The 24,942-nt window shown below is 36.0% G+C and overlaps 1 protein-coding gene across 1 annotated transcript in view; it reads right to left on the reverse strand.

Annotated features, from left to right (window-relative positions):
• Window positions 1-726: 726 nt before the first annotated feature.
• bmp2k (BMP2 inducible kinase) overlaps window positions 727-24,942 on the reverse strand; it is a 49,306-nt gene continuing 25,090 nt past the window's right edge. The window contains 13 exon segments of the mRNA XM_056458286.1: window positions 727-3,372; window positions 11,706-11,825; window positions 11,956-12,113; window positions 13,911-14,065; window positions 15,599-15,739; window positions 18,477-18,667; window positions 18,781-18,905; window positions 18,993-19,072; window positions 19,166-19,269; window positions 20,262-20,342; window positions 20,345-20,393; window positions 21,220-21,301; window positions 23,147-23,268. Coding sequence (XP_056314261.1) covers window positions 2,054-3,372; window positions 11,706-11,825; window positions 11,956-12,113; window positions 13,911-14,065; window positions 15,599-15,739; window positions 18,477-18,667; window positions 18,781-18,905; window positions 18,993-19,072; window positions 19,166-19,269; window positions 20,262-20,342; window positions 20,345-20,393; window positions 21,220-21,301; window positions 23,147-23,268 — 2,727 coding nt within the window. The 3' untranslated portion in view covers window positions 727-2,053.

The following is a 24,942-nucleotide window of genomic DNA, read 5'->3' on the forward strand; positions in this document are numbered from 1 at the left end:
TTTTGATCACCAGACCAGCGCATTAATAACAGCACCTGGGGATTTAACTGAGAAATTATGTGCACAGCGTACACCCACGTGACGGAACTCTTCGTGAAGAACGAGGGAAAAATTAAACATGCTAGACTTTCTGCGACGGTGTCTTGAGGCGTCGCAGGCATAGTATGTGAACACATTACACAAGAAACTATTGGATCGTGTCATGACGCCCATTTGTCCTTTACAAATCCCCACAACACCCTTTGTCAAGGAAATCATGCCAATTTGGTGTGATCTGACCGGGTCTTTAATTTGACTAAAGTCATAATCAAACCAAACAGAAATCGAATAAAGACATGGAGTATGCAGATTTTAGTTACATTACTGAAGCGCAAAACATTATATCTCTCATCCAGTATCTCGTTTGTAACTGTGGGTATGCATGAAATATTTCTGAATGAAAGTGAAAGTGCCAAACTGCGGTTAAAGTCGACAAATTAAAAATGAAAACCCTAAACTTACATGACACTCCGGAGGAAATGTGCTGCATGCTGACGCAATAACATTAATCGAGTTATGTGCTATAACAATGAAAACGGGATCATGAAAGGAACATTCAAAAAGCAACTCATGTAAACACCTTAATCTCATCATGGTCTTGTTTAGATTAAGGCAAATAATTCAATCACTGATGTCCATGTAAACGTAATCACAGTCTGACCCACAACAAAACACACAAATGGCGTTCTCTCACAAAAACAGATTTTATTGCATTGTTAGAGTGTAGTATTACATAATAATAATAAAAAACATTGCAATGTTTGAAAGGAGTGGGGCGATAAAAAGCATTTTTGGTCTTAAATGTTCCAACTGCAAATATTCAATGATATAAATGTTTCCCTAGATCAGTGTTTCTCAACCCTGTTCCTGAAGGCACACCAACAGTACAGTATTTTCAACCTCTCCCTAATCAAACACACCTGAATCAACTCATCAGAAGATTAGAAGAGACTCCAAAACCTGAAGTTAATGGGTCAAATCAGGGAGACATTCAAAATATGTACTGTTGGTGTGCCTCCAGGAACAGGGTTGGGAAACACTGCCCTAGATGGCCCTTTGTGCTTAGTTTAAAACTTGCTATAAAAATGGACGTCATATAAATATGCAAACGTAATTTTTCCTCAAAGCGTTATTTATTTCCCTTTCTAAAAGAGCTTCAATTATTCATGCCTAATGTATAGACAGATCTTGTGAAACATCTATTGATAACAACAGATGTTTCATTCAGCCTGGGCAATTACAAATATCGACTGACTTGCAAACTTGCGTTTAAATTCTCTAGTGTGATCGATTTTCCAAAACTCCCTTTTCATGTATGAAATGAGGACATAGTCAAAAACGAAATACAAGGATTTAAAACACTGAATGAGCATTAAAGTGTAAAAATGTGAATAAAACCATCTATGTGAATGACGAAAGGCCTACACTCGGACGATTCCGAGGACACATGCGTTTCTACAGCCATTGTGTGTTTGAGGTACAGTTAAGCAGGGTGAGGAAAACCCAGATAAGGCTTCACGGTGTTTCATCATGTTGGTAGGCGAGTTTCACCAACTCAGTGGTCAACGATGAAGTATAAAACTTAATCAAAATGCTGAACTACATTGGTATTTTTGCTTTTAATCCTATTAAAATGAAGGATTATAAACGCATCTCCACTTTGTTTTTTAACGAGCACAGAGAGAGCGCTTACTAAAATGCAGCATAGAAGGTTTCTAGCAAGTAAAAGGCTAAAGAAAATGCTTCTTCAAAAGCATCCATAAACCACAGGTTTAAGTCACCAAATGAAAACAAAAACTGTTACTGCTGTCCAGTTAGGTATTAAAATACTTTAAAAAAACCTACAAAAGATGAACATCTAATTGAAAGGCCTACATCCCGATGGGCAGCACAGACAGAGACCACAGCACAAAGCTGCCATCCTTCAAAGGCTGCTCAGACTTTGCATAATGTAGCAATGCATGTGTAGGTGTGTGTTTGTGTTCAGTCTCTTGTGTGTTGGAAGACGAGACATTCACTGCTTTGAGGGGAAAGGTGCGGCTCCGAATGGGTCGAGATCTATTTGAGGGGTTTGCGGAGTTCCGTCTTGGACCACCAGTTCTGTGAAAGGCACAGCTCCAAAGTCATCCGTCTTGTTTCCATCGAACACACTGTGCAGCGAGCTGGTCCTCGGCCTGCCGTTGTTCGAGTTGATCTCACTTTTTCCGTCTCCCAAGCTCTGGTGTCGACTGCCGTCTTGCGGATGGAAAGGCTTGGCTCCAAACGGATCCAGCAAAACCTCCTCGGAGGGCAGAGCAGCTGCTTTCTCCATCACCTCGCCCAGGGAAATACTGATGTTCTCTTTGGAGTCGGATGTGCTGAGGAACTCATTGCTGCTCTGAGAGTCCCGTCTACCAACTTTCTTGTGTCTTCGTACCCGCTCAGGAGTCCGGAAGCTAGGCTTGTTGGTCTTTCTGCCACCGGTGGGCGTCCCGTGGTGTCGCTTTCCGTTGGTGCCACTGGCCTCCTGTTTGGTGCGCCTCTGCCGCGAGGAGAGTTTCTGAAGGCTGCGCTGCTTCTGCCTCTGCTGCTGAGGACTTGCTGCTTCGTCCAAAGAGGCTTGGTCGAAAACATCCTCCTGGGACTCGGAGGTGGGTATGACGTGGAAAGGCGAGAATCCGAATACATCAACGCTGTCGGGGGAAATAGGTGGTGTCTGGCCACCAGGTCCATCACCGCTCCTGCTGGATCTGGAGAGGTTTCTACTGAAAGGAGCTTTGGTGAAAACGTCAGTTTCTTCTATGGTGTTCTCCTGGCTAGCCTGCCTGAAAGGGGCTTTGGCAAAAATATCGGAGCTCTCCGGTGCCTGACCGCTGCCAACGAAAGGAACAGCACCAAACACATCCACTAGGTTTTTGGCAGTCATGGAGAGGCTTGGTGAAATGGGGGGAGTGATTACGCTGGCTCCAGATTCAACAGCAGGCGGGACTTCTGAGAGTTTCACTTTTCTAGAGTCACAGTCAGAGTCTGAGCTGTGTTTGTCCTCCTCTTCTATCTCATCTTCAGAGTCCATGAGCAGAGGCCTCTGTCCCAGGTTTTCAGGCTCTGTGTCTTCATGTTCGCTGTTGAGAGCTTCCTCTTCTTCCACCTCCTCATCTTCACTGCTTTTGGGAGAGGGAGGATCAGACTCAAAATCACTGTCTGAGTCCTCGCCGGCTTTCTGAGGCAGGGAACCAGTGGAGCTGCTTTTCTTTGTAGGTTTGCGCTCTTTGGCCAGTGGCGGCGGGGTGGTGTCTTGAAGAGAAACACTGGGGTTGTCCACCGGATTCTCTGCTGTCAGCACACCGGCTCCTGCTGAATAAACAGCAAAAATTAATGTCTGATGTGCATGACGTATGACTTAAAATGATTAAAGTGCTGTTTAGGAGTGTCTAAACCAGGCATGGGCAAACTTGATCCTGGAGGGCCGGTGTCCCTGCAGAGTTTTGCTCCAACACTAATCAAACACACCTGAACACCCTAATTAGTGTCTTTAAGATCACGAGAAGGCTACAAGCAGGTGTGTTTGATTAGGGTTGGTGCAAAACTATGCAGGGACACCGGCCCTCCAGGATCGAGTTTGCCCATCCCTGGTCTAAACTCTAGTTCAAGGATGCCCAAGCCAGAGCCCACGGGCCAAAGTTGCCCCATAATAATCTTTGATTTGGCCTGACATCCCATCTAAGAAGACAGTAAAAATATAGAGGCGGCTCAGGCACAATCCCTTTAATAGAGATTGTCATTTCTTATTTAACATAACCTTTTGTTTGTTTATTGTATTGTTGAGCTACAGAAATGCTAGTTGAAATGTTTCAATTAAATGTTGTGAATGGATCAGATTCATTTAAATGTGCAGTGAACTCAATTGTGTTATGAATGGAATTGTTTGTTTTCATTGTAATAAGTTAATTATAAATTGTACAAAGTTATAACGCATTAGTTAGCTTTATTATAGTAAAGCTATCCTTTTATTTTTTTATTTATTTTTTTTTAATGTAAATTACCTGTGGCATCTTTGTAATATAGTTTACTATTATACGGTTTTTTCTGTAAAGGTCAGATAACATTCATTTCAAATTTCAAATAAAAACTTTTGTCATTTCAAACATTTTTTAAAATCTATTTACTTTATTAAAATGACAACTGGTCAGAATAACAAATGGACAACTTCATTGTTTTATGTTCAACTGACTTAAATTTGCATTAACAATTAAGTTGTTCCCAACATGAGGGAATTGAAACTGCATTTTTTTTTTTTCAGTGTTGAGTTTAGGTCTTTGGTAGAATTAGGGATGTAGAATACGATCATGCAGAATAGGGACTTTACAAGTACTAATAAACAGTCAATATCTTAATTAATTAATAGGCAGGTATTAAGATGCTAGTTAATAGTGAGCAGTTTTTACACTGGATATACGATGCAGATTAACTATATTTACCATCCACCCAATACACAACACCTTAACTTTCTGATTTTGGATTATAATGTAATAACATGCACCTTTTGTAAAGCAGCTTTAGATCTATACTTATTGTGAAGCTTGAGAAGAATATTTTAGACCAAGGGTGCCAAAACTTTTTTGTATTAAGGGCCAAAAACCAAATGCCTGTGGGCCAAAAGGGACCAAACTACTTTACAAACTCAAATTGTCATGGGTAAATTCCTAACTCATTAGAATTAGAAAAATAGTATTAACAAATTCTGTATAACTTTTTCAACAAGAAATTCTTTCAATAAAAACATAAACAATCAGATTTATAACACAGTGGAGTTCAATGATGAATTCACTAGTCAAGCAGAATATGCCTTTACTTTGATCTGCTCACTAAAGTCTCTGCATTGTCTTCTATCCGTCATATGTACATTTTAAACTTAATCTGATTAATTTGCACTGAAACATTTAATCAGCTTTTTTTGTAGCTTAACAATAAAACCCAAAAATGTAAGGTTACATTAAATCTGAAATGACAATCTTTAAACCATTCTCATATGGCATGGTGCGCCAAATCAAAGGTTACCATCGGCCAACTTTGGTCCGCGGGCCCTAGTTTGGGCATCTGTTTTAGACATTTTCGATTTCATTCATTCATTCATTTTCTTTTCGGCTTAGTCCCTTTTTTAATCCGGGGTTGCCACAGCGGAATGAACCGCCAACTTATCCAGCATGTTTTTTACGCAGCGGATGCCTTCCAGCCGCAACCCATCTCTGGGAAACATCCACCCACGCTACGGACAATTTAGCCTACCCGATTCCCCTGTACCACATGTCTTTGGACTGTGGGGGAAACCCACGTGAACGCAGGGAGAACATGCAAACTCCACACAGAAATGGCAACTGACCCAGCCGAGGCTCGAACCAGTGACCTTCTTGCTGTGAGGCGACAACACTACCTACTGCGCCACTGCGTTGCGCCATTTTTGATTTATTTTATATTATTTTAGAGAAAGAATACAGACATTTTAAGAGGCACTGAAAGCGTGAGGAAAACTATCAATTTCACACAATTAGTTTAGGCAAGGCTATCTTTGCTACAGAAAACCCACAATATTTGTCAACATGTATAATTTTGAGATTGAGATATTTGTCTAATATTTGAAAAGGCTGAATTTCTCAACATGGTTCTCCATTGCCATCCTCCCCCTGCTGAGCAGACAGAGCTGTGGATCTGTTCTCATCACATCCGTCCAAACTGGCAGAGCGAGACTTGAAATTAGCCAAACCCACTCCCATATATATATATATATATATATATATATATATATATATATATATATATATATATATATATATATATATATATATATATATATATATATATATATATATATATATATATATATATATATATACATATATATATATACATATATACAGTATGATGTCTAAAAATATATAAACAAAACAAAGTTAAATCACTAATTAAATAACAAAGACTACTTCTGCTATACAATTAGTACAGTCCCAAGATGACGGCAACAGCAGATGGAGAAACCACAACTGAAAAGAAATCTAAAGCTTAGAGAGGAGAAGAAAATAATATATACATGAGCAGACTGTTTAGACCTCCCGGATTACAACACATCTAATCACGCCTTCCTCCCGGAATACAACAATCCACAGAACGTCCTTAATCATATAAGAAGATCTTGAGCAGAAGAAGAATATTGAGTGCTCTTTTCCAGGCCCATCTGATTACGACAGCTCTATAAAGTCAGCTGCTGCATGACGGCTCCAAGACTTTCCCTGAATAAGGAACATAATGGGAAGGTCATATTGGTCTGAGATTGTTGTGGATTACCCAGAACTCCCTTCACCCAGTTCAACAGATGCTAAGCCGATTGTCTTTATTTTTTGTCCTCATAATGTATGCAAATGACTTTACAGACATTGTGTTTATTCGGTTGTTTAAGAGCTGCTTCATTGTTTTCTCGTTTAAACACTCACTTTAACAGTAGGACGAAGCATTTAATTGAACAGTGAATTATAGGCCATCAGATGATTCGAATATAGTAAACATGATGGTTGTTTAAAAATACAACAAAACAATCATTGTTTAAATCTGAAAAGGATGCAGTGCTTTAAAGGTAATTAATCAGTGCTCAAAGTGCAGTGTTATTTACCATTGCACTGCTACATTTTCAGGCAAATTCCATTAATATCTGAAAAACCTGAAATCCCTGAAATCTGGAGTTTTGTGACTGAAAAATATTGCCATGTATACATCACTCATGTTAATGTTTATTAAAAAAATTACCTAAAAATGCATGCATGTATGTATGTATGTATGTATGTATATATATATATATATATATATATATATATATATATATATATATATATATATATATATATATATATATAAATAAAAGCTTTCTGATCACTATTTTAAGGTAAAGTAAAATTCTCGCTATTAATAAACCATCAATCGATTATGAAAAAGTATATATTATTAGTTTGTATATTTATTAATATTATTTTTGTTTGTTTTTTTTTACAAATTTAACTTAGTAAATATATTATTAGTTTTGTTTGTTTGTTTTACAAATATAAGTGGATTGAAGATAAAACAATTTCTGCCTCAAAAAACAAAATAATTGTTGTTTCAGCTTATTTTAAATAAGTAGTTTTCCTTTGGCTTATTCCCTTATTTATCAGGGGTTGCCACAGGGCAATGAACCACTAACAATTCCGGCAGACATTTTACAAAGTTTACAAAATGCCCTTCCAGTTGCTACCCAGTACTGGGAAACACCCATACACACACACACACACACACACACACACAAACACTATGGCCAATTTAGTTTATTCAATTCACCTATACCACATGTCTTTGCACTGTGGGGGGAAACCGGAGCAACTGGAGAAAACTAGAACCAGCGACCTTCTTGCTGCAAGGCAGCAGCGCTACCCACTGCGCCACCATAACCACAAACTTTTATGTCTTTTTGAGTTAAAAAGCACTAATTTGCTTACCATTTACTTACCCTCAACTGGTTCCAAACTAGGGCTGCACGATATTAGAAAAATATAACATTGGGATATTTTTTATTTTGTGATGATATATATACAGTATTTATATATAGCGATATGAATACAATTTCACCTGAAGATAACTTAATATCTGTTTGAAAAGAATTTATAATGTTAAATTGATTAGGATGATTCTGCAGTGGGAGTGCATCTCTGTAAAATCGAATAAACAATCTAAATACAATCGAGAGAAATACACAAATTAATAATTAAAATGTTTTATCATTTTCCAAGTCTAACATTCATTCATTTTCTTTTCGGCTTAGTCCAGGGGTGTCCAAACTCGGTCCCGGAGGGCCGGTGTCCTGCAGATTTTAGCTCCAACTTGCCTCAACACACCTGCACAGATGTTTCTAGAAAGCCTAGTAAGTGCTTGATTAGCTAGCCCAGGTGTGTCTGATTGGGGTTGGAACTAAACTTTGCAGGACACCGGCCCTCCAGGACAGAGCTTGGACATGCCTGGCTTAGTCCCTTATTTAATCAGGGGTCGCCAAAGCGAAATGAACCGCCAACTTATCCATCATGTTTCACGCAGCGGATGCTCTTGCAGCTGCAACCCAACACTGGGAAACACCTATACACTCTTTCATTCACAAACACACGCTAAGGCCAATTTAGCTTATTCAATTCACCTATACTGCATGTCTTTGGAATGTGGGGGAAACCGGAGCCTAACAGTATTCAAGTACAGTAACTGAGTGATTCAATAAATGATTTTTAATAATAATTCAATAAAATGAAGCTTTGTTAAGTCACAAATGGGATCGTTTCATATGCCTGAATGCTTATCAAATCATTATACAATGATGGGCATCAAAACACATACAAATGATAAATTATAATACAAACTCATCATTGTATATGCTGTGATCTGACTATAGCCAATCATCCCATTGCGATATTGATGCTGAAACGCTATTGACCTTATTCTTTAATGCGGAAGTGCGCTCATTTTTGCGATTGTTTTAGAACTTCCGACTCAGCTGCCTATGGGAAAAATGACTAGGAATAATAAACGGCAGAAAACGGTCAAACTACTGGCTCTACACGCAAGAGTTTATATGACTATAAAGACAAAGTAAAATAATATAATAAGAAAATGTCAGTTTGCAACATCAAGCAGCAAACCGAGCTGTTTTTAACATCTAAAAATGAATGGACGTGAATGAGACCGGAAGTCTCGAGCCAAAAAGATTCCAATGGCGGCGCCCGCTCGTACGTGAAGAATAAGGTGAATATTGTGCAGCCCTATTCCAAACCTTTAGAATTTTTTTAAGCATTTTGGAAACTGATTATCACAGACTTCTATAGCAGGGGACAAAAATTCTATGCATGTCAGTGGCTACAGGTTTCCAACATTCTTCAAAATATCTAACAATTGGAGGGAAATAAATGGCAATTTTCATTTTAGATGAACTTTCCATTTATCGATGGAAATAATTTTTAAAATTAATTTAGGCAAAATGTTTGTTTAATAAATCACCTTATGCTGTTGTCCATGTAGGTACTCTGCATACTCCTTTATAACTTATATATTAATGTGCATTTAATGTTAGCACTAAAGTAGAATTTAACCTGCAACTAAGCTTTGGATGCTAACATCTGAATGTATTTTTTTTTTTATAATCCCTTCTGCTTTTTCAAACTAAAAACAAAACGATCTCGAATAAAATTGGTAGACAAAGACAGCCATGCTATTAATATTATAAGAAGAGAAACATCTTGTTCTTGTGGTATAAAGGTGGAAAACATCAGCACTTCATATACTCATCAGCCAAACCCTCCTGATAACAGAAACCAACAAAGTATAGCACTGCTTTTAAATACGCTTTATTAATAATTAGCATTGTTTAAAGAAACATTCAGTTATACATTATGATACATGGGTATTTACATCAGTTTGTTAATCGCAGACATTAACAGCTTATGCAACTGATGCTGTATGTACGTATGCATGTATGTACAGATGAGAGCAGTCACTGAGGATGGTGAAGCCATGAACGTCTGTCATCGACAGGAACAAACAAGCTAAGACTTTGACACCCGTACTGTGGTCCACAGGGCAACACCAGTCTTAAAATAAAGGATGTTACAGGAGTCACCTGTGCACTTAGTATTTAGCGCTAATAATAACTAACGATAATAAAACAGTAACCTACAACTCCGATTTATATGCAAGTGAATGAACAAATCTTCAGGTTAGACTTGCTCAAAATGGCTCAACATAGATTTACAATAAAAGCTTTGTGTTCAGTTTTAACTGTCCACCGATATCCCACTCCATCAAGATGTCTCTAAATAAATGGCTGTCTTTATCTGATACAAAACAAAATGGTAACCGCGTTAAAGCTTATAAATAAAACATAAAATGTCACCAGATAAAGCAAAGTAACTTGAGTGGGTGATGAGATGAATGAACACATTAAAAAATCGTTTACTTTACGATAAACTTACCGTTGAGGATAAACATAAAGGTTCGGTAAACACTATGGTAAGCCCTTATGTAAACTATTAATAAATGCTCTGAGCAAGTACCTCTAAATGCACATGCAGACAAGGAAAACATTTGCTATTACTTAAGGCTCACTGCTGCCGTTATAAATGAGACGGCAACCAATGACGTGATATGTCTGTGTTGTGGTTACTAACATGTAAAAAGGCTCATACATTCATAGACATAGCGTTTTCTATGGAAAACATCATCTGCGACCAGAGAAAGAGTTCTAGCGTAGGCTACAAAATAATAAGACATCAAATTATGCAAAAAAAAATAATAAAAATGAGGGGGGGGCTGCCAACTCTTAGTTGCTTCTGTAGATGCAACAGTTTCTGATTATTCGGCTAACCTCACTTCCAAGTTAACCTGCCAATGTTCCCTAAATTGGCAACTTAAAGTATCTTCACAGTAATTTACAGAAAGGAAAAACAAGTCTCAATGAGGAATTTAAAGCCAACTCAACGCTGGAGGAGAGAGAGACTTGTGTTCAACTCCATGAAAAATTGGCATGTTTACAAGTAAACAAAGTGAATATGAGGATCGCTGGAGTTTTTCTATGGTTTGAGGTCCATAGAAATTGTACCTGAGAACTTTTGGCACTCGCTGTTGCTATCAAGCACAAAACGTAGCTAAGTAGGTCTAAAAGAAAAACTAAATCTAGTACGTGGAAATAAATGAGGTTGCTCAAGAATCTGAAAATCTATTCTATCATGCCAACCTGATGGCTTTAACAAAACATGCAAATGCCAAAGAAAGAAAGTCCCTTAAACTTGCATTTCCCTTTCACTAATAAAAGAAAAGTTGACATTTATTAAATGAAAATGTTAGTCCTGAGAAAATAAGTCAATAATTCACACTGATATATGAGATTAGAGAACAAACATCACTATAAAAGAGTTAGCCCAAAGGATTAAAAGTAAACCTATTAAATTGTCATTTAAAAAAAAAAAAAAAAAAAAAAAAAAAAAAAAAAAAAAAAAAAAAAATCGCAGATGTAAAAAGAAAGAGCACAGCACACATTTACTATTGCAGGTGCAAAGACAAACAAAAGATAAAGCTATGGAATTAAAAACCGTACAAGGCACCAGCAAGAAGCATAGAGGTGCTATAAAGCTGTGTTTCGTCAACCATTAATCCCTAAAACAAACAAACACTTAAAACATGTGCATCTATAACTCTTAATATCGCTTATAGTTCTAACTGATAAATATGCTTCATTTCTATACTTGCGTTTAACTATCTACTACTTCCAATCGTTGGGGGACGATGCCATCTCTATCTAAATCTATGCATGTACCAGATATATATAAAGTCTTACACCTTATGAATAGTGGGAAATAGAACAGTTTTCTAAGACAAAGCCTTTTCTGAAATGACGACTATACTGTTGTCATCTACTTAAAATGGTTAAAGGAATAAATGGTGGCGTTGATTTAGTTAGTCTCCGGGGCTCCAGATGTGATATGTGTTGCAGAGCGGCCACATCCGGCAGCACAGAGACAGAGAGGGGGTTCGGGAAGAGCAGGAATAAAGGGAGCACATGGAGGAGAGAGGAAGAGGACGATAAACAGGGAACTTTGGTGAGGGTCCTTTGAGAGCCGGCTGCTAGAACTTGCCTGCGTTGGCCAGGAAGGGCACGGAGCCAAATGGATCCTCGGGGAGCGAGGGCTGCAGGACCGGCTGCTGTCTGTCTATGCTGCTGGCCTCCATGCTGACTGATCGCTCCACTGGCTTTTCTGTGGGCAAGACAAAAATGTTAGTGCGGAAATAAAGCAGGTCGCATATGCCCTCTGCTGGAGAGGGTGAAGATTACTAGTAGAGGAGAGAGAGTGGTCAGGTTGTGCAGAAATAAACAGAGACACTTGCTTGCTCTTAGAAGGTCAAATTCTCGATCGAGGAGCTCCTCTTCGGTGAGTTTAGAGAAATTGTCTTCTCCAAATGGGTTCCAGCTTGACATATCTGGAGGGTTGCTGACGGTCTGTGGAGGGGGGCTCATGACATCCACAGCAGACACTGGATTTCTACTGCAACAGAAAAAGCAGAAACAGCAGATTGAAATAGATATACATTTATGGGTGAATAATAGTGCTTTTTATAAAATATAATCAAGACTTGTGCAGTTAACAAGGTTAATAGTTAAGTATTAATCACAAAATTGTGAGCGATGTTTTACAGAAAATCAGCATTTGCTTATTTGATTGAGACTTGTGGAGCTACACATTGACGGATTTGCTCATCAGAGTTTGGACTTTCAGCAGTGAAAATTAAACCCTAACCCTAACCCTAACCCTAACCCTAACCCTAACACTGAACTGAACTAAACTGAACTTCAACTCTGAAAACTAGACTGACAGTTTCAATTTACTAGAATTTCTATGTCAAGCTGCCTTGACACAATCTACACTGTAACATCGCTATCGAAATAGAGATGAATTGAAAGACATGAATTTATATCTTCATATTTTAAGGTAATATTAAGCATACATTTTAGACAGAACATTGCGTTTTGTTTCACCAAGAAACGAGCGTTACAGACAAGCCACAGCCATGTATTTCATTTATGGAGCTGATCTTTTATTGATTCAATCATTTGAGTCAGTGATTCATCTGTTCAAAGACATTTCTAAATGAATCAGTCATTTTGAACTTTGACAGAATTATTCAATTAATGACATTTTAAAATGGGTACTTGCTGTAACCTACTGGCAAATATTTGTGCTGTATTTATTCAATAAAGGCCTAAACCAGCCAGTATCAGCAAAAGTGTAAAAAAAAAAATTATCATTGTAACACAAATACATTTTTGACATCATTTGTGTAAACATAACAAACCTATCTCAGAACTAAAGCAATAGCTGCCTAAAATTCAAGTTATTTAAAGTTTAATAATACTTTAACAAGGTTTTTTAACAAACTGTTGACCAAAATAAATATATCCTGTGCATTACTTTAACATGTACAAAAAAACACTACTAAAAAAAATGTAATTAAATAACACAAATAAACTTTAAGAGCCTAAAACACATTCTACTGACACAGGGTTTCTGCAGGCTTTCAGCAAGTCAAATTTAAGACTTCAAGACATTTTTAAGACCTTTCTGAATGAAATTTTAGACTCATACAGGGCTAAACGCTATAAAGTTTTTCAAATGGCCCAGTTGGATTTATATTTTCCCTATTAACCTTTTTTTAAAATAATTTAATAAAACAATAATAATAATTTCATAATTAAAAATAATAATATTTGTATTAATTCTGAGCAAAATATTTTAAATATTCTCTCAAAACAAGCAAGTTCTAGTTGTATACATACACTTTTTGTCAACATAACTTTTCTTAAAATAAAAAAAAATGTTTTAAAAACTATCTAAAGTATCCAATGTTATAAACGTGTATAATGTTATAAATGTTATAAAATGTGTATAAACGATTTATCTAAACTAGTCTGTCCAGGGCAGCAGTAAATACATGGAGAACTTTTTATTGTTAACAAATGTTATTTTAAGGAAAACAATTAAGCATTATAGTAAATAGAGTTAAAATGACATTCTTCAATAAAAGATAAAAGTATTATTGAGATTGTTGATGTTGGCCAGATTGGGTAGCTATACATGAACAAAGGAAAATTAAGACCTGTTTAAAAAGATGTAAGACCTAAAACACAATATTTCAGTAAAATTAAGACTTTAAAGCATAAAATGTTGTTTCTGAGATTTAAGACATTTTAAGAATTTTTAAGACCCTGCGGACACCCTGTGACGGCTGCAAAACTAAGCTTCAGTCGTATGACAGTTCAACTGGAGAAGGACATGAGTGCTTGCCTGATGTTGACGAAGGAAGTCTCTACTGGAGAAGGTCCGGCAGGATTATAGGAGCCCAGAGAGGTCTGGAACTCCAGAGGGGAGATATAGGGCACCTGGTGAACTGGAGCACACTGCTGCTGCTGCTGAACAAAAGCCTGCTGGTACTGCTGCATCTGTATGGAGACAAGAATAACAAAAACACTCAATTCAGTCAAACTAGTGAAGCATTCAGCAGGTTTAACCCATGTCTGCTGTAATGTTACAATGTAATGATGCTCATCAATCAGAATGTTACTGATATTCTCTTGGTGGTAGAATACTTTCATGTCTCTTAATCTCACTTTAGTAATAATAATGTTGCAGAGTTAGAATTACTTTTTGGTGTCACAGCTGACAGCCTCGTGTTCAGCGCCCCATCATATATATAAATATATCGTGATGTGAGATATTTGTCATATTGCCCAGCTCAGCGACATGACAAATATCTGACATCACGATATAGTTCATCTGATATATCATGATAAAAGTATCTGTAAATTCATTGAATTAATAGTTGAACATTGTTGCAAGCATGAAAGTACATTCTCTTGATGCTGTTATTCAGGTTTCTGTCTGAATCCATGCAACGGCATGTAATATTACGCTCATATTTTCTGATTTGTGACACCATGAAATAAACAAGAGAGCATAATATGAAATGATACTTTGTAATTGGTCCATACGAAATGGTCATTTTGTAAAGCTTTACACCAACATACAGCAAGTCTGAATCCACATTTTTTCCTGACCCCATCTCTCTCTTTCTCTAACTTCACTTCCTGCCAGTAGCTACTTTCCTATCTTAATAAAATTAAATCTTAAAATGCTTTATTTATTATTGGCATGATTAGCCTTAAATGGAATATACACATAATATAACCATTACTGCAAAAGTGGTCAAGAAGATGAAGTCCTGATCATCATGGACATTTTGAGACACTGACTAGATAGATGGCTGAGCATCATCCATTACTTAACCTTCCGCTTTATATGGGAAACAGTGCTTTGTCCATTACAAATGACCATGAGGACATAGAAAGATGGAAAGACACACAGACAGAAAGCGCGCCGGAGAGGCCTTTGAATTTCCCTACAGTGTAATTGCCTCATATGTTACGATTTAACACAGAGAATCGGTCGATTTCACCACCCCATTCAATCCCCTGATGGTTCTGCATGGAGCAGATTGCATCTGAAATTAAACAGATGGTAACCATTCGGTGGAAAATGAGCTAAAAATTGCTCCGCCTTAACATTATCCATTTAGCGAAAGTCAGTTAGCAACATTTCCTCTTTTAGCGTAAATACAATTCAAAGGAATTATTGACGGTTATGATTGGGCGAAATCACTTGGATAGAAAAACTGTTTGGCACAAAAGCTGCTTCAGTGAGTGGGGCCAAATGAGTATTTAAGGCAAAGATGGTCTAAATTCAGACATTTATGAAATAATATTAATTAAATTCAATATACAAAATAACCTACTGACATATGGATAATGGCTGAATAAAAAAAAAACACCACCATCCTCCTCAAAGCTTCTCGATGTTCATTTATAAATACGCCTCTCTGATATTAGAACGGCATCCATTCCAAATCTGGCAAAACTACTCTGAGGAGTAAAGCGATGGCCCTGCCACTAATGCTCCAGGTGTTTGAGGCGTCTCACCAGGGCAGTGTAGTGAGCCTGCTGTTGCTGCTGCTGGGATTGATATACGGGCTGCTGCTGCATCATCATCTGTTGCTGCTGCTGCTGAAGCATATGCTGGTGCTGCTGCATCTGAAGACTCTGTTGCATGGCCTGATGATACTGCAAATGATGGAGAGAGACAGTAAACAGACAGAGATGTCAGTGCACAGTCGTGATGAGCGTGGGTGTTCAATTTATGCTTCTCAATATGTTCAGCATTACAGTCTTGTCATCAAGGTTTATATCTTCACATGGTATGAACCAAAAACCACACACAGGGTTCAATGCTAAGGATTTTTTCTAATGGCCCGATCGGGCCAGTGGCTCAGATTTTTACTTGCCCAGCCAATATTTTTACTGGCCCGACCAAAAAAATAAAATATTATATTTCTTAGCCACATATTTTAAATAATGTGTCAAAAATAACACCTGTGAATGTAGAATTTAAATATTTTGAAAATGTCAATAAATGTAAAATGAGCAAACTTCAAAGTGTTATGCAAACAAAAAGTAGCAGTATGGAAAATGTGCATGTATTTTATTGCAAAACAAACGGTGGCTGACCTGCCAAACTGATGGCAAACTTCAAAACATCACTTCATTTTTTTTGTGATGTTGTATTCGTGTAAATCTCTGCTTAGAAACGTTAGAAACAGACGTTTTCTTTTAGCCTCATAATTTGATGTCGTCACCATGTTGCTGTCTCTTCGCTGTACTGGTTGTTATTAGGTCACGGAAAAAAAATTAAGTGCTCACAACATCCAATCAGATAAAAGGAACCGAAAAGCAATATGGTGTTTACGAGATCACAGAGAAGGTAGCATTTAAAGGTTTGAGAGCACAAATTGTTTCTTGATTTTTTTTTTTATATGCACACAATTAAAATTAAACTTGCGAAAATTAAACTGATCGGGCCAGTAGCGATCCGGTCTACTGTCCCGAGCATCTCTCAAGCTGGCCCCAGGCCATCGGGCAGTCCTTATTGTTGAGCCCTGACATACATTTCAAATTTTGGCCAGCAGGCTTGAACTCCAGATTTTAAACAATGTTTAAAACATGACTAAAAGATTGATTAAATGTGACATTTTTACTTTCATATTACTGGAACAAACAAACAAGCACAATGTCTTGATCTAAACAGCATCTTTAAGTTCATAATCTATTAATAATAAAAAGGGTAAATAATCTCTGACAAGATGGACTTTTAATTTGAAAATTCTGTGACACTTTATTTTGATGGTCCCTATTGCACATTTTGTTGAAAGTTTCATTGCATCTACATGCTAATTACTTCTCATTAGAGTATTAGTAGACTGTCTGCTTAATATCTGCTGATACTGCTCCTTCAACAGACATTTAACTGACTATAAGAAACTTTGCAAGTACATGCCAATTTACACTAACCCTAACCACAACCTAACAGTCTACTTATAATCTAATGAGAATTAGTTGGCATGTAGATGCAATGCAACTTAAATTCAACAAAATGCATTAAAGGGACTATCAAAATCAAATGATACTGAAAATTATTTTCCATACAATGAAATAAAGCAAAATATGCATTGTGTGTCTTTCAGGAGTCTCCCTGTCAATAAACACATTATTGTGGCGCAGGTAACAACGGGGTTCCAACACTGTCATGGACACCAGATTGAAGGACTTTCAATTACTTTAAAAGCACAATCAATTTTAAATCAAGCATCTTTGTAATTCATACCCCAGCATATGCAGTGTCACGAAAGTCTTTACTGTACTTTTTACTTTTTACATTTCACTTACAGTTAAAAATTGTCAGAGTAGTTGACCTTTTTAAACAGTCATGTTCAAAGAACGTTAATGATATTTGTTGAATTTAATACTGTAATATTCAAATGCATTGTCTGAAAAACAGATCAAATGTGCATTATTTGTCAGTGTTATTGTACAAGATAATCAAGAATTTCTGTTTTTTGTTCTGTTTTTGACAGCAGCTCAGTACAATTGTTGAAATAACACCACATTTTATTTCAAATTAAATTCAAGCACTTTTAGGGCCTTATGTTTGTTTTTAAGTACTTTCCAGGTTTTGAATTTATATGTCTGAAATTCAAATACTTTCAAGAAACATGGACTGGAAACTCTGTAATAAAGAGAAAGAACGTACCCCTTTTATTTACATACACATGACCCTGGACCACAAAACCTTGTCTTTTGTTTCACAAGTATATTTTTGTGGCAAAGGGCAATACATTCAAAATTATCTTTTTATTAACGCCAAAAAAATTACAATATCAAAAAAAGAGCATGAAGACATTTTGTAGATATACCACCATATAAACATCAAAACTGATTTCTGATTCGCAATATGAACTGGCAAACACTTAATTTTAGCAATGTTAAAAGGCGATTTTCCAAACATTTCAATTGTTTGGAACTCTTAATCTCAGATTTGTTCAATATTCGCATCTCATTCAAATATTGTCCAATCCTTGCAAACCATACAGCAATGTTTATTCAGTTTTCACATATAAATTCCCCAAATTTTTTCCATATAATGTGGGTCATCTATTATGTGTGAACAGGGCAGTCATCATGTGCTCATCAGCAGACCACAATGTCCAATCCAAACAAGAAGCAACTGTCTCTCACAACACACACACGCCACTGTGATTTTCCACAGTTACTCAACTGTGCTATTAAAAACAAATCACCACATGTATTTGCTGTAGATATGAACCATTGAAACGGCATGTGTTCCTAAATACAATCATTTATAAAAAGTCTTCAAAAAGAGAAACTTGATATTGAAAATCTACAAATAGCGGTAAAGCTATAAACCTACTGGACACTTGTCCTGACATCCCGAGCCCCTCATTACCTGTTGCATGTACTGTAGCTGCTGTGCGGCGATTTGCTGTTGATGTTGGATATTGTGGTGCTGCTGCTGCTGTTGCTGTTGATGATGTAGCTGTTGCAGTCGCAGGTCTCCAGGCTGCAGCTGCTGTAATACTCTGTTCTGTTGACTGCTGTTCGGCATCTGTGCTGCTGACTGCTGCCCATTTCCAGAAGCTGAAACAAGCACACATACAGTATACAGTCAAACTAACTCCTCCAACAGGGAAAAAACACAGAACAACAACTATATTTAAGAAAAACATGGTTAACTTTTTGGCCTAATGTACCTGTGGTTACAGTCATTTTCACAGGAGTTACTGAGCTGGACAAAGGCAGAACATTACTATTTGCAGCTTTGGGCCTTTGTCTGGGTGCAATTGACGTTTCCGTTGGTCCAACCGAATCAGTTATTCTAATAAAAAAAGGATAAAAAGGAGGCTATTTTAATGGTGTTGCACTCATGAATGTGAAAGTTACAAACAAAGTGCTAAACCGTTACCGGGCTTTTGTCAGGCTCTTCTTAGCAGCAATATCACTAGCAGTAAAGGGCTCTGGCAATGAGGTGGGAAGGGGAGAATTCTGTGTGGCAGAAAACAAAACAAAAAAGTTAATTCTGAATGAAATTAAATAAATTCTTGTTATTTTCTGTAGTCTATGGTTTAGATAACTTACAAAAAGATTTGGCACTGGACACTCCTTTCCAGCTAACCGAAAGGCAAAGTAAGAAACCTGATAGATGTCAGGTCTCTTTTCTTGATCAGGCTCCAACATGTATCCTGTGAGAAAAAAAAGGTAAATAAAATACATAAATTAACAAACAAATACACAAATATAACTTAAAGTATGCATGTATGTATATGTGTGTGTGTTTATTAGCTTAAAGTTAAGAGTGCTTACATACAAATTATGTGATAATGTAAGTAATGTGATATTATGAACAGCACATTATAAATACATACATATAAAAAAAGCCACACAAGAGAGGTCTACATAAAAATATCATGCTGCCTGAAAAAATATAAAATTATAGAATTAAAGTGACAATTCTTTTAAACAAGTGTTTTGGTCACACTTTACAAAAGGTTCCCATTAATGTCAGTTCAAATATTTACAAACATGATCTAATAATGAACAATTATTAATCGTAGTTCAACATTTACGAATACATTTAAATCCAAATTCTTGCTTGTTATAGCTTTATTTATTTCTCTTTGATTTAAAATCAACTAAAAATGAACAACTTTAATACCATTTACAAAGATGAACAAACACTGTAATAAATACATTGTTTATTGTTTCTTCGTGATAGTAAATATATTAACTAACATTAATTCAACCTTATTGTAAAGTGATACATAGCTCTGTTTATTCTGAAAATATTTTATTCTAAGGTAGTCAAAAAATTTTCATTGACTCATCCTCATGTTATTCCTAACCTGTAAAAGATTTTCTGCAGAATTCCTAAGATATACATGTTGAGATCTGTTAGAAAAACTAAAACCTTGAGGTGTTTCTCAAAATATTTTCTTTTATCCTAAGTCTTTCATATTTGTTTGTTAAGTCATACAAGTTTGGAACAACATAAAAGTGAGTAAATTATGACTTGTAATTTTCTGCTGAACTCTTTTTTTAAGAGAAGGGAACCAGCGTGCAGTACCTCCATACGACCAGAGGATGGAGCTATTGTTTAACTTAAATTTAAAAACTCTACCCACAGTCTCTCAGGAAATAATCTCAAATCGCTTGGGAATATCTGAAAGATGCTTACTGATTAAACAGTGCAAACTTTGAGGAGAATTTGAACCGTCCGGAAACAGCGAAGGTCCGTCACATATGGCAACCTGACTCTCCCAAATGGAAGTGTGAAGAAACACAGCTTGTACAACAAGCATCCAAGCGCCTGTGAAAGAGAGAGAGAAACGAGGAAACTATAATTCAGCACAACATTCAACAGATCAGGTTTCACCTGCTCTATTATATAAATACTGCACAGTGACAACACGTATAATGGCTGACAGTGCTTTTTCACACTGTGTGACAAATTCAGAGAATATATCTATTTTGGGCCAAGCAACATGGACAGGGAAGTATTGCTATACATTCCTCTTCTAGCCAGCAAGTCTCTGACATGATGACCATGAACTTCTACCATCTGCACTGGCAAACTCTTCATGGAACTGGGAAAACTGTTTTGTTTTTTCTTCTCTTACGTCCAGCATTTGTTTGGAAGGAAATGCAGCTGTAAGACGAGGCTAAGCTACTTACCTTTCACAGCATGTCAATGTAAAAGAGGAAGTCTGCCTTTATGAGGGCCTCATTCCTGTCTTTACAACACTTCCAGAAATCAGGAAGCTCTTTTCTTTACTGCTTTTCATCAAGCTCACAAGCTTTAGTAAGCACTTCTTATTACATCTTCTTGCAGAATAACTTATCTGCTTCATTTCTACACAGTACCCTGACTTCTCAATGCACAAAAGAAACAATCAGAATCAAACTAAAGGATTAACCTTTGAAGCAAAGCCTGGATTTCAAGGATGGCTGTAAAGTACACCCTTGAGAGTTTATGGGAGGAAACCGGTTTGGCATTTGTGTCTACTGTGTCAGTCTGACCAAACCAGCTCTCCAGCTTGTCTGTGTTTTGGAGAATGACATGAGAGGGAGTAAAAGAGAACGAGTGGGTGGAGGAGAGGGAGACTGAGGAGAATATGTGTGTGTTCATTGCTTACCCAGATATCAGCCTTTGTGGTGATGGCTTTCCCTTGGTACAAGTTAATCATCTCTGGGGCACGGTATGACAGAGTCGTGTACCTAAGCAGAAAGGAATGAAAACAATGGGTTAAAAAAACTCCCTGGCAGCACATCTACTAACATAATATTACATCATCTAGACAAGTTTTACACATTTAGTAAATTCCTTTATATTACAGAGGAAATGTAATTCTGCTAAAACTACCAGCTTCAGGAGAGCAAATCCACCACTGCCCTGAGGCAACACCCATATTCTTCTATTTTGTCCACCACACTCTGTTTGATTGTGATACTCTCCCAAACTACAATGTTAATCATTCCCTCATGCTACTGTGATCCTAAAAGAAACGTACAATTCGACAAAATAATTAAATAAATGCTGTTATTTTAAACATTCGAAATGAAACAAGTATTACCTTCCATTTTAATCAAAAGAACATTTCAACACTGATAATAATATGATATGCTGAGCACCAGCTAAGCATAAATAAAGCATTAGAATAATTTCTGAAAGATCTCAAAACTTTAAAGTTATGATGCTGAAGATTAAGCTTTGCACAGGAGTACATTTCTTTTTAAAATACACAACTGGTCAAAGGTTTGCAGTCAGTAGGATTTTTAAATGTTTTAAAATAAGTTTCTCCTGCTCACCAAGGCTGCATTTATTTCATCAAAAATACAGTACAAATGGTGAAATGTTATTGAACTATAAAATAACTGTTCAAATATAGTTTATCAATTAATTTAATCATTTATTCCAGTGATTTTAATGATGAATTTTTTAGTTTCATTACTCCAGTCTTCAGAGTCACATGATCCTTCAGAAATCACTCTAATATTAAATATTATTATTATTATTGTTATATAGTAATAAAAGCAATAATGACTGAAATAATAATTACATTAGAAACTACATACAATAAGTAATAAATAAGTAGTTAATAAAGAAGTATTTAAAAATTTTGTTACATTTAATAAATGCCGCCTTGATAAACAGAATCATTTTATTTAAATTATTTAATAAAATAAAAAATAAATTAAAAAAACTGACCCCAAACTTTTGTATATGCATTACGTGTATATGTGTGTATATGCATTACGTGTCATTAATTACTATGTATTTGCATTTAAATTAATCAGTTGGTACAATGCATTTACTAAGTACATCCTTTGACTTTCCCCACAACACCAAACCTGTTCCTAACCTGACCCATATTCCACCTAAATGTACATATTGTTTCTTTTATGCAAGTAACTAGCAGTTAAGGACACTTAATATAAAGTGGAAGCATATATTTTAGCCTGCAGAGCATTTTAATCATCATAAGAAGAATAAGAAAAAAATATGTTGTACTTATTTAATATTTTACGAAATTACACATTAGTTCCAAGTAATAAACATACACATACTGTCCAACTAAAAAAAAAGATATATTCCATTAGATAATGCATTTACTAAAACAAACTAATCATAAAACCAACTTGTACAGCATTGCTTAACCACAGTAAAATGTTAGTCGTGTTAACATTAATTCATTTGAAGTACGTTTAAGGCTTTTATATTTGCCAACATTTACAATAAGGTACCATTAACAATACATTATTACTCGTATTATTCAATTGTTAACATGGATAAATTGAAATACAGTAGTTTATTTTTAATACATGTATTCTAGTCTTTGATTCATTGAGTTAAAGTACAAAAATAAACTATGTATTATCATTAATTAACGTTTAACATAGATGAATAATTATTGTATAAATGGTATGGTTAACTGTTTATGTTATTAAATACATAACCCAACACTTATTATGGAACTCATTGTAAGTCTTAGCAAAAAAGTGAAAGTACTATTTGTAAATTCCCACTGTAGCTCAGAATTCCCCTCTTGTAGCAAGTCTTACTTCTTGATCTCATCCTCCACAGCGGTAATTCCATCTTTATGTGGAAGTAGAACTTTGTGTGTGGCACTTCCAAAGTCACACAATACATAGTTTCCCTGGTCATTTAGGAGGATGTTTTCTACCTGTCAACACACACATACACACGATCATGACATATGACAGCACTTTAGGTCCAAATACAGTAAACTCCAACACTCAAGTGACAAGAGGCAGACGAGGAACAAAAGTTAAAGAAGACCTAAATGGTGCTATTTGATACTGGTGTTTGCTAATCATAATAACATTTTGAATCTACCAACTTGTTGTGCACCAATGACTTCCTGACATCTTCAACACTGAAATCATTATTGAAAGGGAAAAACGTAACTAAACATCACTTGCCAAGTCACAATTTGCATCTAAATGTTCACATTAAATCAGGATAATCAGCACTTTTTGTAATTAAGAACTGTAAAATGTACATGAATTCTTTCAGGCCCTTCAAATTAAATTAGTCTCATATGATTAAGTATGGTGGCTGAGAGAGCTTAACAAAAAAAAAAGCACATGCTTTGAAATTTAAAAAAGCACATGCAATTACAAATAAAACACCCACAAATTAAGCAACTCTCCTCATCGATTTGACATGTTGCAAACATGTTGCAAATCATCAGAAAGAAAACAAATAAAGAAAACGTGCAGCATCGTCACAACACAAACAAATTAAGAATATGTTCTGCAATTTTTACAACACATACAAATAGCACGAAAAAAGGAAATGTTTCAAGGGGACCCCAAAAATGTGATCGACCTGGCTATTTAGGTTACGGTTATTGAGACTTACAATATACCAAAGACAAGGTAATCATGTAATCAGGATGTTAAAATAAACTTTAAAAAAAAACAAAAAACTCACATTTCAAATAGGGATGGGCGATTTGGCCTAAAGTTTATTTTTTGCCCTCATAGTTCACCGTTTTGAACAGTAAATATGCTCTCATATTACAAGTGAGAAATTTCTGAATGAAGGGTGCATTGATTGCTTTTAAAATAATTGATGGAAACACACACTATCTACTATCTATGATTACTTATTGAACGTCAACGCTGAACAACTGAAATTAAAACACAGTCTAAAATGGACAGCGACTTTTTCTAATAAAAAAGTGAAAATAATAACTTGCATTTTTGGAAACAAAATTAATTATTTTCAATGTTTTTCATATTAAAAGTAGAAAATAAGCAGGATCTCTTCTAAATACAATACCTTCTTTATATTCTGTAAATAATGTCTTAAACTGCATTCTGTAGACAAATATTTGAATGTAAATAATACATTTAATGTAATAGACATTATCAATTATCATCAATGAAGTGCAAAGTAAGGTTTAAGAATGGATCCATCTGCTTGTGCTACGTGACGTCGTGACGTGTAGTTACATTTTTTAAGAGGTGCGCATCAGCCATGGTGAGGGGTATGCGACCATGCGGGCCATACACGTGCTCAACGCAGAAGAATAAACCAGCCTTAAAAGGAGTGTGATCACAGGACTCCACACATGGTAGGTAAAGCAATTGAAAATAATTAACCAGAAAAAAATTTGAACGATTTAGGTTTTAAATGTCCATTTCGATTACTTTTCAATAATAGCCAGCCCCTATTTTCAAATATCACCTACCTCTTGACTGACCAATAGTTAGAGCACAATATATCCGAAGCATAAATTAAGATAAACATATCCCAGCCAGGTCAGTCACATTTTTGGGTCCCCTTGAAACATTTCCATCGTATTCCATGCTATTTGAATGTGTTGTGA

The sequence above is a fragment of the Danio aesculapii genome, chromosome 5, assembly GCF_903798145.1.
Source record: "Danio aesculapii chromosome 5, fDanAes4.1, whole genome shotgun sequence".
In the NCBI taxonomy this organism is placed as follows: Eukaryota; Metazoa; Chordata; class Actinopteri; order Cypriniformes; family Danionidae; genus Danio; species Danio aesculapii.